Below are 15,574 nucleotides of genomic sequence, written 5' to 3' on the forward strand. Positions count from 1 at the left end.
ATCAGGCCGCCGCCGCCGTCCCCTCACAGCTCCGCAGCCGCCCCCCAACGGCCCCCCGCAGCCACCACACCGCCCCGCCCCGCAGCCTCTGTCGCGGCTCTGTCGCGACAGGCGGGCGGGCGGCGCGCACTCACAGGAAGTTCTTCATGAAGATCCTGACGATGGAGCCTTCCACGAAGCGCGGCCGCTGCCGGGCGCCCCGCGGCGCCCCGGCGGCGCCCGGCTCCGAGGCGCCCGCGCTCCGCTCCTCCCACGCCGCCGCCGCCATCTTGGGCCCCCGCTCCGCGCGGAGGGCGGGCGGGGCGCGGGCAGCGGGGCTCCGGCACGGGGGCAAGGGGGGCGCTCACCGGCGGGCTCAGCCGCCGCGGGGCCTCTCATTGGTCCGCAGCGCGCTCGGAGGGTTCCTATTGGCTGGGAGGGAAGGGGGCGGTGCGAAGGAGGGGGGGCCGTTCCCTGAGTGCCCTGAGGGCTTCGGAAGATAGGCCCCGCCCACCCGCGCGGCGCGCGGGCTCCCCTCGTGCGCCCGCAAGATGGCGGCACAGCCGGGCGGCGGCGGGGAGGCTTCGCGAGGCGCTGCCCTCAGCACCGCCTGGGGGGGAGAAGGGGGGGGGTCGGCAGGCAGCAGGCAGGCTGCTGGAGGGAGACGAAATAAAACGAAATAAATATAAATAAATAAATAAATAATAAATAAAATAAATAAAAATAAAATAAATAAAAAATAAAATGGAAAAAATACATAAAATGAATAAATTAAAAAAAATAAATGGAAAAAAGTAAAATAAATACATTTTAGAAATAAAATAAAATAAAATAAAATAAAAAGTAAAATGAAATACACTTGTGCTCACGTGGAACTGCTCAGAGCACCGATACACGGGCTGTCAGTGCAGCTGACCTGCCTACCCCAGGATGCGGGGCAGGACTCTCTGTCAGGTTCATATCCAGAAGGGTACATGCACAACCAGCAGCAGCACACACTAGTAATATGACGTATCTAGGGAAGGATAACCAAATTGAGAGTATTTCTGTGCCATTCGTAAGATTTGTGGTAATTCATAGCTTTGTGATTCTGTGTAACAGAGTGCAGAAAGACAGAGTTGTAAACCTGTAACACTAGTATATTTCCTTATTATATTACTTGTTGATTTATTAATTCCTAGTAATGTTCTGTATAATAAAAAGTGTCTCTTAAATTAGTTATGTCTCAAGCTCGCAGTCTAGAGAGGTAGAGTTGGACCCATGAATGAACAGTTAAGGCTGAAAGAGAAGGAGGCATTAGAATAAGGAATGATTTCAACATAACCTCCTGCCAGATTCTTCTGAAGAAATCTGCTTTTCCTAGTTTGTCATGGAGCATTTTCAAGGGTCTGATGAGAGTGGCTGCTAGTAAGAGCTAGAAAAAAAGAGCTTCTGAAGGCCACAAGGTAGGCAGTGCTCGGGGCTAAGAGGAGTTCTTCAAAGAATAGAGGGAAGATTTAAGGGCCAATACAAAATGTAAGAGAGGTGAGTTGGGACACAGTACTCAGTGGTAAGAAGTATGACTTGCGGAAAACGCACTCCACAGCCAGTCAGATTGTACAGTAGGTGTGTTTATTCAGCACTGGGCAGCGCAGGGGGTAGTCCTGCCAAAGTCGTGCACACCTGACGCAGCAACTTGCCTTGGTTATATGCAGAAAAGACTTACATATGGATGAAGTTTCCCAGTACGCCTATATGTATTCATAACCTGTCCCCACTTCATATTAAAATTAGTTCCAAGGAGTCTTTTCCATAATTTCCTCCCATCTGCATTTGCGCAGCATATTCTCTATCGCTACTTGATAAGATTCTCCTAACTCCCTCTCTCAAGTATGTGCAGTTAGCTAGCAATGAGAGCAAAATGCTCGCGATATTCACAAAGACCACGTGCAACATGGAAAAAAAGAAAGGGCATTGGGTGGGTGGGAGTGGCACAGGAGATGGACAGGAAAAGGACAGAGAAAACATGCAGAGAAATGGGGGAAAAAACAGCAAGGAGATGAACACAAACCAGAGTAACATAAAGGAATATTTAAGGTTTCTTCATTCATTCCTAAGTAACTAAGAAGCTTGAAATAACAAACTGATGATTTTTGGTTTTCTCTTGCTTTGTCTTTCCAAAGGAAATGTTAAGATTAAGAAAAATTTACATCTCAGGTTTAGTGTTTGTTTGAGGGAGGATGAGACTGTGTCAAAGTGTGAGGGGTAGAAGCTTCTGAGTGTGCCATGCTGCATGAAAAGTGTGCTATCCTTAGCATTTTACCTTACATGGTAGTCCTTTTGGAGCAGTGGGTCTCTCATGTGCTGGTACTCACACTTTTCAGCTGTGTTCAGATCTAGACTGATAAAGTGCCAGGTCTTTTAGTGCTTAGCTTGAGCTGTTCAACTGAAGTTTCAAGACTGTAAGCTTGGATTTACATTAGGTTTATGTTGATGTGATAAAATATTCATCCAGAATACAGTTTTGTGTAAGTTGGTATAAAGCTATAATAACAGCAATATTTTATGTTGTTATTCTGGATTTCTATTGGTGCAACTGAGATGAGAATTTGGTTCTCTTTTCAGAAGTATAATTACAAAATGTCAACTAATGGAAAATATTTAAGGAATAAAAAGAGTATTAAACAAGAGGACATTAAAAAGCATTTTCCTCTGCTCTCAAGTTTGGTTCCACAGCAGCTCAAAGCTATGTTTAGGGCAAATATAAGCCTTTTAGTGTCTGAGGTGTTATAGTTGCTTTTGAAGGCTTTCTCTTCATAGTTCTTCTATGGACTGTGCCACCACTGTGCTCAAAGCAATTACTTGTAGGTTCTCCAGTCACTCTTGAAGAAATTTTCAGACAGTGAATAGGCCTAGTGCAGAACAGACAGAACAGACTCAGAACTGCTCTTTGCCATGCTGTGATCCCTGTACAGCTACTGCCACAGTGAGAGGGGAACAAACAGCCCACAAAAAATGGATCCAGGGCAGAAATTAGGTGGACGGGGTATTTCCTAATTGAGCAGAGCTGATGGAATGTTTTTTATATAACCTAAAAAATGAAGTTTTCCAGTAGAGATATTTTAGTGAATCTTTTCTGTTTGTCAGGTGCTTTAAAACCCTTCTTTTCAAGGGACTAGTCTGAGAATTTGCTATTCTATGGACTGATATTCACTAGGCACTAAAGTAATTCAAAGCCACCTTTCAAATCCTCCCTTTGTTCTTCTGTTCTTGCAGAAGCAGAGGTGGGTGGAAAGGTGCTGTTGTTCCCTAGTGAGGGAAGAACCTAGAGTTTTTATTTGCAGCCAGGATAGTGCTTCACACATCAGGGATAAATGTTACCCTCAGTGATACCAACAAAATCATCATACCAGTGAAGTTCCTAGAGAATTGCTGTGAGCAGAACAGAGTAATTTGCTTATGTTCTTGTCCATATCAGTTGAAATCTGATTACTTTGGTGGAATGAAGCCACACTGCATAAAGGTGTTAGAGATAGGAGTACGATGGTTATGTCTTGTGCTTCATTTCAGTTATAGAGAAGTTCCACCAGATGTATGGAGAAGCACCAAGCATGGTGGTTTCAACCACTTAATTTTCACCTGTTTTCTGTTTAAATAATTTGATCTGAATTTTGTTGATAACAAAACATAAGCTTTACAGAACAACCGTAAAACTGTGTTAACTCTAAGGAAAGAGCCCATTGATTCTGATTGATTTTATTTTCAAACTATAATATGAAGAATGATTGGTAACCAGCAGGTAGCTAGGATAGGCAGTTAAAACGTCAGTTCTTTTGGGCTCTCTCTCAGTCTCTAGGAAATAATAAACCACCTATGTCAGTCAATAAGCAAACGTAGATGTTATTACTGAATGTATTTAATGGAACAACCTCTTTAATTGTTTGTGTCACCAAAATGAAAAACCTAACAGTGATGCAAAGGGTTGGATCTTTTTTTATTTTTCCTTCTAAATGTACAGATGAATGTACAGGGTGAAAGTACAGGGTGAAGCCAATATAAAGCATTCACAGAATCATTAAGGTTGGAAAAGACCTCCAAGATCACCTGGTCCTACTGTCCCCCTACCACCACTATCACCCACTAAACCATGTCTCTAAGCATCATGTCCAACTTTTCCTTAAACACCCCCAGGGACAGTCACTCCAGCACCTCTCCGAGCAACCCATCTCAATGCCCGACCACTCCTTCTGAGAGGAAATGTCTCCTAATTTCCAAACTAAGCCTCCCCTGGTGCAACATGAGGCCATTCCCTCTAGTTCCATCACTAGTTACCTGTGAGAAGAGGCTGACCCCCAGCTCCTCACACCTTCCTTTCAGGTAGTTGTAGAGAGCAGTAAGGTTGCCCCTGAGCCTTCTCTTCTCCAGACTAAACACCCCCAGTTCCCTCAGCTGCTCCTCATGGGACTTGTGTTCCAGGCCCTTCTCCAGCTTTGTAGCCCTTCTCTGGACACGCTCCAGGGCCTCAATGTCCTTCTTGTAGTGAGGGGCCCAAAGCTGAGCACAGTACTCAAAGTGCAGCCTGACCAGAGCCGAGTACAGGGGGACAATCACCTTCCTAGCCCTGCTGGCCACACTGTTTCTTATAAAAGCCAGGAAGCCTTTGGCCTTCTTGGCCACCTGAGCACACTGCCAGCAACCAGCATCCCAGATCCTTTTCCTCTACACAGCTTTCCAGCCACACTGCCCCACGCCTGTAGCGCTGCATGGGGTTTTTGTGGCCAAAGTGCAGGACCCAGCACTTAGCCATGTTGAACCTCATCCCATTGGCCTCTGCCCATCGCCCCGTCCTGTCCAGGTCCCTCTGCAGGGCCTTCCTGCCCTCCAGCAGATCAAAACTTCCCCCCAGCTTGGTGTCGTCTACAAACTTACTGAGGGAACACTCAATTCCCTCATCCAAATCATCAATAAAGATATTAAAGAGGATGGGCCCCAACACTGACCCCTGGGGAACACCACCTGTGACCAGTTACCAGCTGAATAAAGCTTCATTCACCACAGCTCTCTGAGCCCAGCTATCCAGCCAGCTGGCAACCACATCAGCCAGCTCCCTCAGCACCCTTGGGTGGATCCCATCTGGCCCCATGGACTTGTGACACTGCATGTGGAGCAGTAGGACTCGAACTGTTTTCACCTGAATCATGGGGGATTTATCCTGCTCCCCATCCCAGACTTACAAGTCAGGAGGCTGAGTACCCTGAGGACAATGTGAAACCTGATCCAGCATGTCCCAGGTGCTGTTGATTCTTAGAGCCCATTAGAAGTGCTGCATCCTTCATTCTCAAAGTATCAAAGGCTGTTCCTATTTTTCAGGGCTCACATCTTGCAGAAACTGCTTAAATGTTGTGGCTGCAAGCACCACCTGTATGAGTCGATACTGGTGCTTCCTTCTGTTTTCTGTCAGATGTCTTACATGAAGTGACCCATTTTCTTCATATTCAAAATAATGAATGCAGGCTGTTACATGAGGTTCAGTTGTTTTTCGTTTTACCAATAACTAAAGTCCGAAGCAGACAATTTTCAAAGTTATATTTTATTAGGAAGTTTTAATAGTTTCAAAACAAAACCTTAAACACAAACACATTAAAAAATCTTAAAAATTAACAAGTTGTGTGAATTCAGTATCTTATCAATATAATTGCAAGGCATTTGTGGTTGGGTAACGTGTAAGTACATTCTCTGTGCGTGTACAAATAAGTTTATTTAGAAAAGAAGATTTGTATGCCAGAAAACACATGGTTTCAAAGGGTTTTGTTTCATATAGTTCAAAATGGCAATAGATTACACTGAATTATACTGGAGTACTAAAGGTGAGCTTATTATTGGTAAGGATGACAAAGATATTTGTTATAGTAAAAGAATACAAAAACACAAAAAATTGCCTGCAAAGTGTTAGAGTTTCCCAGAGGGAATTGTCTCATTAATAATTGCACTTAACCTGTAGGATATTAGTAGTATCTAATACAATTTTCTTTGTTATTTAAAAATATTTATGATTTCCTTAACAAAAATCCATTCTGTACCCAACACAAAACATTCACTGAATGCAGATTTAAGATAACACAATATTGGGTTTTAATTGTGTACCTTTACTTTCCCCTTTTTACCTATATACCAGAAAGATTTACACACAAAAATAAAGCACTAAAATACTGTGTTGAACCATCTGTGCAAAATGAGAAGCCTTTATATAATAATTGATACCTCATGCAAAAGAGAAAAAAATAACAACAACAACAACAAAAAAACAGTCTAAGAAGCCCTGAGTCAATAATTTCATTGCAAAGGCGAGGAACATGAGTGCTCTGAGTTCTTCCTATACATTGTTGTATATCCAAACAAGTCCAGTATTTACTTAAAACACATTTTAAAATAGGCAGTTCGTGCAGTTTCTCATGTAAAAACCTTCTATGCACTCCATTCCTTTCAGCAGACTGTATTGTATTTAATACTCAATTTCATTTAAGCTGTCGGGATAGCCTGATGAGAATTGAATTTCTTCCACTTCTAGAATTAAAAAAAAAAAGGGGGGGGGGGGAGGAGAGAGAGAGAAATACTGTAATTTCTTTCATTTTTATCACACATAAAAAGACATAACAGAGTATAATTATCTTGTTGGATGTAAATGGAACTGCCATACAGCTAAAAGTGCTGTAAGATTTTTACTAGTATGAATTCTGAAGGATGGTCTCACATCTTAGTAAAAACTAGAAATTCTGCACTAACACAGCAGCATGATATTAAAAGCAGATCATCCAGTGGGGATTCAAGGGACGACATATCACCTGTGTAAGTACAAAAAATACTATGTGACTTGCTAGATGTCTCCTAGGAAAAGTAAAGCTAAACTTACCTAAACAGGGTCCTGCTTGGAACAGAATATCATCAATAGCCATGTCACTTCTTATCGACACCCCACGGATTGCTTCAAAAATAATCTGTAAAGATAAGATATAGCTTTTCATGGATCCCATGCCTCAAAAGAAGGGCTGAAAAAGAAAACCAACCATGCAGTCTATTCAAGGATCTAGTGTGTCCTGAAAGCCTGCTTCTTGGGGAAAAAAAAAAAAAAAAGTTTTATACTCCATCACTGGACTGATTCCATCACTGGACTGATTTATCTGGTCAGAGAATTTGGAGATATATTCTGATGAAGGGAACAGATTTGCTTTCACAATTTGATAAGACATAAGACAGTGTTATAGACCATTGATAAGTTTACTCCAATGATTTAGTATGTCTGTCGTGCTTTTTGGCCTAAATAGTCAGGTGTTGCCCAAGTGAAGCAAGACTTGAGGAGAAAAAAATAAAGTTACAGTATTCTGTTGTGGTCTTACTGATGAAGCTAAACTTGCTTTTACTGAAAAAGTTTTTTTTTTTGTTGTTTTTTAATTACTTTCCAGGGTCATAAGGCAAAGTGAAAAAAATAAATACAAATACATCTTTGGTTAGCGATCATTGCAGTATTCTACCCAGTGCTGTTTCAGTCAATAGCAGTTTAGCTTTCTCTTTGACAGAAACAGACGCAGACTTTGGCTCTGGCAATACTGAGATTCCCACACTGTTGAAATCAAAGGCAGAGCTCTAAATTTGCATCGTTCCTTGCATTTGCCACCTCAGAAAGATCAGCCTGCAAGACAAAGGTTTTTTTATCACAGCTTATTGATAATATCAAAATTAGACAAGGCTTTAGACGGCAGAAGGAAAAAAATGCACAAGTGGCCTAAATAAAAACTACCGCTACTGGCAAGAAGTATGAGAAAATGGCATTTAAGTAATTTAAAAAATAATAATTTTGAATTAATGAATTCATGAACTATGCTCATGAAGTGGTCTAGATGATCTCTGAAGGTCCGTTCCAACTGAACTATTCTATTCTGTTCTGTTCTAATCTATTCTATCCCATTCCATTCCATTTGTAATAAATTATGCATTACTTCAGCTTGTTCAGATGTCCATTTAGTGCTGTCTGTGTTTTTTTCATGCAACCCAGAACTTAGCTTCTAGCACATATGCAGCTTAATCACCACTTTGACTGCATTGCGTTTGTTTTTTCTTACCTGGTAGGTTCTATCACTTTCATATTCTATTAGTGCCCTTAGCCATGAGATACTTTGTTCCCCTGTCCTTCTCCACAAAGGAATCTCTTCATCATCACCTTCTTTTTTTAGATAAACACTTAATAATCCGGTCCCCAGCTCCGTACATGTGGTAGAAAAATGTCAGGCACTGTTTTCCAGAGACCCCTCTTAGTGATCTTGAAATTAGGTACGCTCTCTGTCCATAGACCATGTCGGATGCCTCTATGTACATGTAGTATCCTTAAAAAGACATAAAATTATTAGCAAAGTAAAATACATTCTCTCAATCTGTTCATTATGCTCAACATACTCACCATATACAAAGCTATGACTGAAACTCTTGATAAGGAATATTTCCTTGTAAGTGACATATTTGGTTTTTTATGTTTGTAAATTGCAGTATTAGTGATACTATAATAGCTGTGTATTGTAGTTATTGTAAGTTTGTGAATGCTAATATAGGAACACAGAAACAAAAAAAAGCTATGTACATGTATATCTGATGAAATACATAATAGAAAGCAATGCAAAGTAAGAAAAAAGAATTAAATTTATCCTTAAATCAGGAATGCACTCTGACAGTGGTCTATTTGCAGATCTGGAAGGATAGTTGCACATACATCTGAGGGTACAGCTTAGGCTATGTTTAGAGCCAATGCTATTAACAAAGCAAATGAACTAAAGTGCCTCTTTTAAATCACATATGACGTCATTGATATTTCTGTTCTGTGACACAAGTGAGGAAAACTAGATTATCTAGAATCCATCAATGAACGAGAGATTGTCATGAACTCAGATCTGTGGAAAAATCAGTCATTAAGTGGTGGCGGAAAAATTATTCCCCCCACCTCCCTGAGATCCATCATTTAGAGATTTCCAACTGGAGTAAGCTCAATCAGAAGACTGAGAAACACCCCCACATCCCATCTGCTGCATGTGTCAGCTGTTTTGCGCTGTTTTGCAGCAGGTGGTGGATCCAGATTTTGCTGCAGCCCCTGATACAGTACCATCACTCCCTATTTGTCATGTTGGAGTGGGAAAGCTGCCCTTCTGCCACTGTGAGTACAGGAGGTGGGATGGTCCCCAGGAGGGTGAGGGGATTTCTGGGGATCAGTGAGGCAGCAGACAGACTGAGAGCAGCCAGAGCAGCTGGTAGATGTGTCTCTCAGGATACTCAAAGCCCTATTACCTAAACAAACACATGCTGAAGTCATCCTCTCTAGCCAGGATTGCAGTTTGGCGGTCTGCAGCACTAAAGAGAAAGGGTGATAAGGATGATTATCTACAGCTGCAGATCTGTAAAGGAAAGATCATTTGGTGCAGTCTGTTGGAGAATTCCTGAGGCTGTTTATTCCAAATCTAGTGCAAGTGACTGCAAGAATTTTGTTATTCACTATGCTTAAAAGTTACTTCAGTTAGACATCAAAACCTGCAGCTTACACTGCAGCATAAAGTAACTTGCCTTTAGTTTTTAGGCCTGAATCATATTATAAATGTATTGGAAAGACTAGATTATCTCTTGATTTTGTGAATTCAAACCCACATTACTTCTCAACACACTTTGCTGCAAACAGATGTGTGTTACCAGGAATAAATGTTTACATTGCTGTAAACATATTTTCCTGTCACAGGCCAGGCTTAAAGGATTCTCTTGCTTCACCAGAAACACAAACTGTCAGTCTCAGATCTCAGAATACTTAGCAAAGTACATAAACTGAAAATGGATCTGAAGTCAGAAACACATGCTAAAATCCCATTCTTTTTCATTGGCAAGAAACTCTTTAAGTCTTTCTATGAGTAGAGGGATATTGTCCTTGGAAACATGAGAATCAAAAAACTGAGTATTTGAAAGAGAAAAAATGGTATTATCTCATGAATGTTCATAGGGAAAAAAAAAAAAAAAGGAAAAAAAAAAAAAAGCAGCAAATGAACCTGAATGTTGAATCTTATGACAGATTTGAGCCTAGTTTCTTACCAAAATAACCTGCATTTTTAATATGATGTACTCCTTTTAGATTTTATTATGGAGAAGAGTCTGGCAGATAGTATAGAGCTAGCCTACAGACGCCTCTCCAACATTGTTACCCACATTTCAAAAAAACCCTCCCAAATAAACTTTAAAAAACATTAGGAAAAATTCTCGCCTATTTTAAGGCTGGTTGATGCAGAAAAACTGGACAATAAGGGTAACGAAGACTTAGAGACAATTTGTCATCTAGTTAACTACCTAAATATAAGTTTTTCAGATATTACATTTACACCTCTTCTCTGCTTCTAAATAGAAAATGGACAAGAATTTAAATTATCCCTTTTGAAAATCATTCCACAGCACAAAGGTGTCATTACTGGGAAAATGTTCTTGATTTGTACATAGACTGATTTTTTTATTTGCATAACTTAGCTGATAGAGCTGGTCAGAATTTGCTCAGGTTTGTAAGAAATGCTTCTTGTTTTTTATTTCAGAACATGTAAGAGGAATTTCAAGCTTTAAAACTCCCTTATCTCTGAAGGCTATTCATATTTCTACCTAGAATCTGCACCTTTTAGAACCAACAGTGGAAGAATGTAATTTCTTTGCAGCCTGGTATTTTGTTCCTAAATGAAACATTTCAATCTGTATTCTCAATTTCATGTGCAGGATTTTGGCTGTACAGTCCCACAAACCACAGATTTGTCTCTGCAATTAATCTCCATTACCTGCTCTGGATGCAAATATTCCATAAATTTTACTAGGGAATAGGAAGGGACTTTTTGCTGAATGTGCACAAAGCCATGCTTTTAGATAAAGTGATCAGAAACAGGGCAAAACATGTATTTCCTTAGCTAGAAGAAAATCCTTTTCCATAATATGTAGCTTATAATAATAATGTAGTTTACACTCAATCACAGTTGATATACAATAATAGCGAATAATAATAATAGTTTTTGGTGAGACTTTTAAACAGGTCAACTGCTTTAATGACCCAGATAAAAATTTTAGCAGACCGTATTAGATTGCTACAGTATGTATGCTAGCTTGTCTGCAACGATCTTGTTGAATGGCTTGTTGAATGAATACTGTCCCTTGTGAATAAGGGCAAATCTAAAGGCAGCAAAAATAATTTTAAACCCATGTAAGCATTTAAAGTTCACAACCCTTAGGGCAGTTTCATTTGTTATACTGGCATCAGTGGAATTGATGTGGAGGTCTTCTGCAGGAACCCAAGTGCCCAACACAGTAATTCATTTCCAAAAGTCAGCAGGTACTATGGTTGGGAGAGTCGGGGGTGGGGGGGGAATTTGGATGCAGTTTTGTGTGAACTCACTCATGATAATGGGGGCCCTACTCTCCTACATCATTCAAAGAATAAAATGGCATAAGTGTGGTGATGGAACAGAGTTTCAAGATAAAAGCTCTGCAGGACTGCTTTTGTATTACCCATGTTTTGTTCTAAGTTCAAATAGGAAGTTATGTGGAAGAGATGAGCTCCCACCCAACTGTTTGCATTTTTGTTTTAGGGAATATTTGCAGAATCTAAGGGTTTGGGAGAGGGCTTTTTTGTAGGACCCAGGGAGTCACCCTGTCCTTTTTCTCCCAAGGGAAAGGGCTACTCTGAGATGTGAAGTTTGGATTCTTCACTTGGCCTGCAGATAATTCTGATTAAACACCACATTCTCAAAATATTGGTGGTTCCCTAAGAAACTTACTTACTTCATTTGGTTAATAATTGTTCTGAACAGAAGAGTAAAAAATGTTTCTGTGTTCCAGGTTATCATGTCAAAGTATTTTGATTAACTCTAATATCTGTTCTGAAAGTTCAATATGAAGCTTAACTCACCTACCCCGGTAGTGTGGTCTCCTTTTGGTCCAGTGTAAGAGGTGGGAGTTGGGCCCCTTCTCCTGTGCCAAATTCCACGACCTCTCTTCTTCTGGGTAAACATACACTCATCTTTTTCAAACGTACACTTTCCAGGAGAGGGTGGCAATAGATCTATAATGAGATGTCATTGTTTAAAACTGTAAATATATTAGATAGACATATAGAGAGATTACACAAACAATACATTGCATCTGTTCACCTGCTGAGATCATTTACATCTGCCTAGCAATACTTAGGGCTGTCACAAGCCTGTAAAAATTAGCTTAAAACTGAAGTACAAGATTTTGTTTCATTTTCTTCACAGCTTTGGGCAAATCTGTGCCTTAGTCTAGCTCACTAACATCTATTAACATTCTTTAAAACATCTTGTATAGTTTATTGTAGCTCTGACTCTGTAAAGGGCTCTACCAGCCTTGTCTTCTTCACTACTGTAGCACCCAAGGCAGTTTAACGAGCCCCAGCTCGTGTAACGTGCATATTAATAGATATGCCTTGGCATCTGATTCCACTGTCACATACAACAGACTGCTACAATTTTAGCTTGTACTACAGGAGTTGCCACCATAAAATGTGTTCCCCTTTTGAAAAGGAGGAAGCCTTTGAGCATCTCTCACTCAGGAGCTGAGTTTTTGCTGCCATCAGTGACAACAGTCACTGTATAATTATAAAAAAGTCAAAGTCATAGCCCTAGTATGACTATAAATTCAAATACCAGTTCTTCACCCTTCATTCATTTACAAACCCCTTAGGAACTACAAAGAGGCAAAATCAGCAACTTCTGGAAATACTTTAGAAAAATAGCATGTTGCTTTATATGTGTGACTTCTCTCTCTCTGTTCAGTAATGGCTAGCTGCCTGAATGCACGAAATCCAGTCTGAAGAGGTCATAAAATACTTATTATTACATGGCAATATAAATGGCATGGTAAATCTGCCTCATCACCATTTCAAAGGCACGGTTTTGTTCCAAAAAATAATGGGATTATAGATCGTGCCTGTCTTATGAGAATGGCTTCCAAATTAAGATACAATCGTTGCATTGTCAAACTTCCAAAAGCCCCAGAAGAGAGAGTTTGGGTGAGTTCAGCGAGGTTAGCCTGTGCATGTCAGAGTGTAAAGTCTCAGAAACACTGAATTCCTCCCACTATGGAAGTTAGGCTTGTCTTATCTGTGTACATTTCAGAGCTGCAGCTCAGATAAGGGACTGTATCTTGGCTTCACACAACTGTGCTTCTGGACAAAAAGAACAATGCTGTGTTTTGAAAATGTTGCTTTTGAGTCTATCCCCGGTCTCCTAAAGCCACTTTACTGTCAGTCTGACTTCTTTTATAAATGGGTGTGCCCCAAAAGTAAAGAGCCCTGATACACAACTGCACTGAAGTCAGTGAAGTTAATTAGGAGTTAGCCGGTACCCCTGTGAACAAAACCTGGTTCTCACTCTATGTAAAATACTCCAAAAATAGGATTAATGCAATACATATTGGAAAAAGAAAAGACACCCCAGTGGAATGAAGTCAGCTACTGGAAATGCTTGGAAAATGAAGGTATAAGATGTGCCCTTATTGAAAAGGGAACAGGGGGGTAGCAGCTGCTGAACAACAAATACACATGGTCTTACCAGCAGACTGGCAGCTTCCCAGACTCAGAGTTATATCATCCAGTGCCACAAGTCCACAGTCCCAGAAGCTTTTGCACCAACTCACAAAGACAACCTGCAATATATGAAGGAAGTTTCATGTATCTCCAACAAAAGCTGGCATTGCTTAGGGCCTGAAATTTTAGATTTTTCCCACTACGCTACTGATTTAACATCTACAATACAGAAATGATGAACTAACTTTGATTCAGCACATACTAATACTGCCAATGACTGGCATTTAAATCCAGTGGGTTTAGATGTTTTCATTAAATAGAAAGTGTTTTCTCATTTTTATAGGCAAATGATGTATCTGTACGTAGCTGCCATTTTACTAGGAGAGTGCATTTTTAGTGCATGTCAAAGGATCATAGAATCATAGAATCATAGAATATCCTGAGTTGGAAGGGACCCTTAAGGATCATCAAGTCCAACTCTTGACACCGCACAGGTCTACCCAAAAGTTCAGACCATGTGCCTAAGTTCACAGTCCAATCTCTTCTTAAATTCAGACAGGCTTGGTGCAGTGACCACTTCCCTGGGGAGCCTGTTCCAGTGTGCAACCACCCTCTCTGTGAAGAACCCCCTCCTGATGTCAAGCCTAAATTTCCCCTGCCTCAGCTTAACCCCATTCCTGCGGGTCCTGTCACTGACGTTAATGGAGAAAAGGTCTCCTGCCTCTCGACACCCCCTTACGAGGAAGTTGTAGGCTGTGATGAGGTCTCCCCTCAGCCTCCTCTTCTCCAGGCTGAACAGGCCCAGTGACCTCAGCCGTTCTTCGTACGTCTTCCCCTCCAGGCCTTTCACCATCTTCGTAGCCCTCCTCTGGACACTCTCCAACAGTTTCATGTCCTTTTTATACTGTGGTGCCCAGAACTGCACACAGTACTCGAGGTGAGGCCGCACCAGCGCAGAGTAGAGCGGGACAATCACCTCCCTTGACCTACTAGCGATGCCGTGCTTGATGCACCCCAGGACACGGTTGGCCCTCCTGGCTGCCAGGGCACACTGCTGGCTCATATTCAACTTGCTGTCTACCACGACCCCCAGATCCCTCTCTTCTAGGCTGCTCTCCAGCGTCTCATCGCCCAGTCTGTACGTGCAGCCAGGGTTTCCCCGTCCCAGGTGCAGGACCCGGCACTTGCTCCTATTGAACTTCATGCGGTTGGTGATCGCCCAGCTCTCCAACCTGTCCAGATCCCTCTGCAAGGCCTTTCCACCCTCATTCGAGTCCACAACTCCTCCAAGTTTGGTGTCATCAGCAAACTTGCTCAAAATACCTTCTATTCCTACATCCAGATCGTTTATAAAAATATTGAAAAGTACCGGCCCTAAAATGGAGCCTTGAGGGACCCCACTGGTGACCGCCCGCCAGCCTGACACAGCCCCATTTACCATAACCCTTTGGGCCCTGCCCGTTAGCCAATTGCTCACCCATCGTATGATGTTTTTATTTAGCTGTATGGTAGACATTTTGTCCAGTAGGATCCTATGGGAAACCGTGTCAAAAGCCTTGCTGAAGTCCAAGAAAATCACATCAGCTGGTTTCCCTTGGTCCACCATACGGGTGATCTTATCATAAAAGGAAATCAGGTTAGTTAGGCAGGACCTACCCTTCACAAACCCATGCTGGCTGGGACCAATGACTGCTTTGTCCCCCAGGTGCGCCTCAATAAGTTCGAGAACCAACTTCTCCATGATTTTACCAGGCACTGAAGTGAGACTGACAGGCCTGTAATTGCTAGGGTCTTCTTTCTGACCCTTCTTGAAAATCGGCACAACATTTGCCAGCTTCTAAAGGATTTTTTTAATTTAATTTTATATTTTTTTACCTCCCCAATGAAACACCATTAAAAGTTAAGCATCCTCAGCCAACCCATCCTTACAACCAGGAAGTTTTATCTATGAAAACATAAATTTCATGGAGTAGTGCAGCATGATGGCCAACAGGAATGGCCCAGGCAAAGTGCAAGCAAAGAACA

General features: G+C 41.5%; 2 protein-coding genes across 5 annotated transcripts in view; both read right to left on the bottom strand.

The window, feature by feature from the left end:
• SMC5 (structural maintenance of chromosomes 5) overlaps positions 1-286 on the bottom strand; it is a 44,867-nt gene extending 44,581 nt beyond the window's left edge. For all 4 annotated transcript variants that reach the window (XR_014619324.1, XM_084305793.1, XM_084305794.1 and 1 more), the window contains exon 1: positions 135-286. Coding sequence is in view for 3 of the 4 variants with exons in the window: in XM_084305793.1 (XP_084161919.1) it covers positions 135-268 (134 nt within the window). In the remaining variant the exon portion in view is untranslated. The remainder of the gene's footprint in view (positions 1-134) is intronic.
• Positions 287-5,646: 5,360 nt separating this feature from the next.
• MAMDC2 (MAM domain containing 2) overlaps positions 5,647-15,574 on the bottom strand; it is a 64,600-nt gene continuing 54,672 nt past the window's right edge. The window contains 6 exon segments of the mRNA XM_084305433.1: positions 5,647-6,522; positions 6,869-6,953; positions 8,076-8,210; positions 8,212-8,336; positions 11,915-12,067; positions 13,575-13,668. Coding sequence (XP_084161559.1) covers positions 6,461-6,522; positions 6,869-6,953; positions 8,076-8,210; positions 8,212-8,336; positions 11,915-12,067; positions 13,575-13,668 — 654 coding nt within the window. The 3' untranslated portion in view covers positions 5,647-6,460.

The sequence above is a fragment of the Netta rufina genome (genome assembly GCF_964035555.1).
Source record: "Netta rufina genome assembly, chromosome: Z".
Classification (NCBI taxonomy): domain Eukaryota; kingdom Metazoa; phylum Chordata; class Aves; order Anseriformes; family Anatidae; genus Netta; species Netta rufina.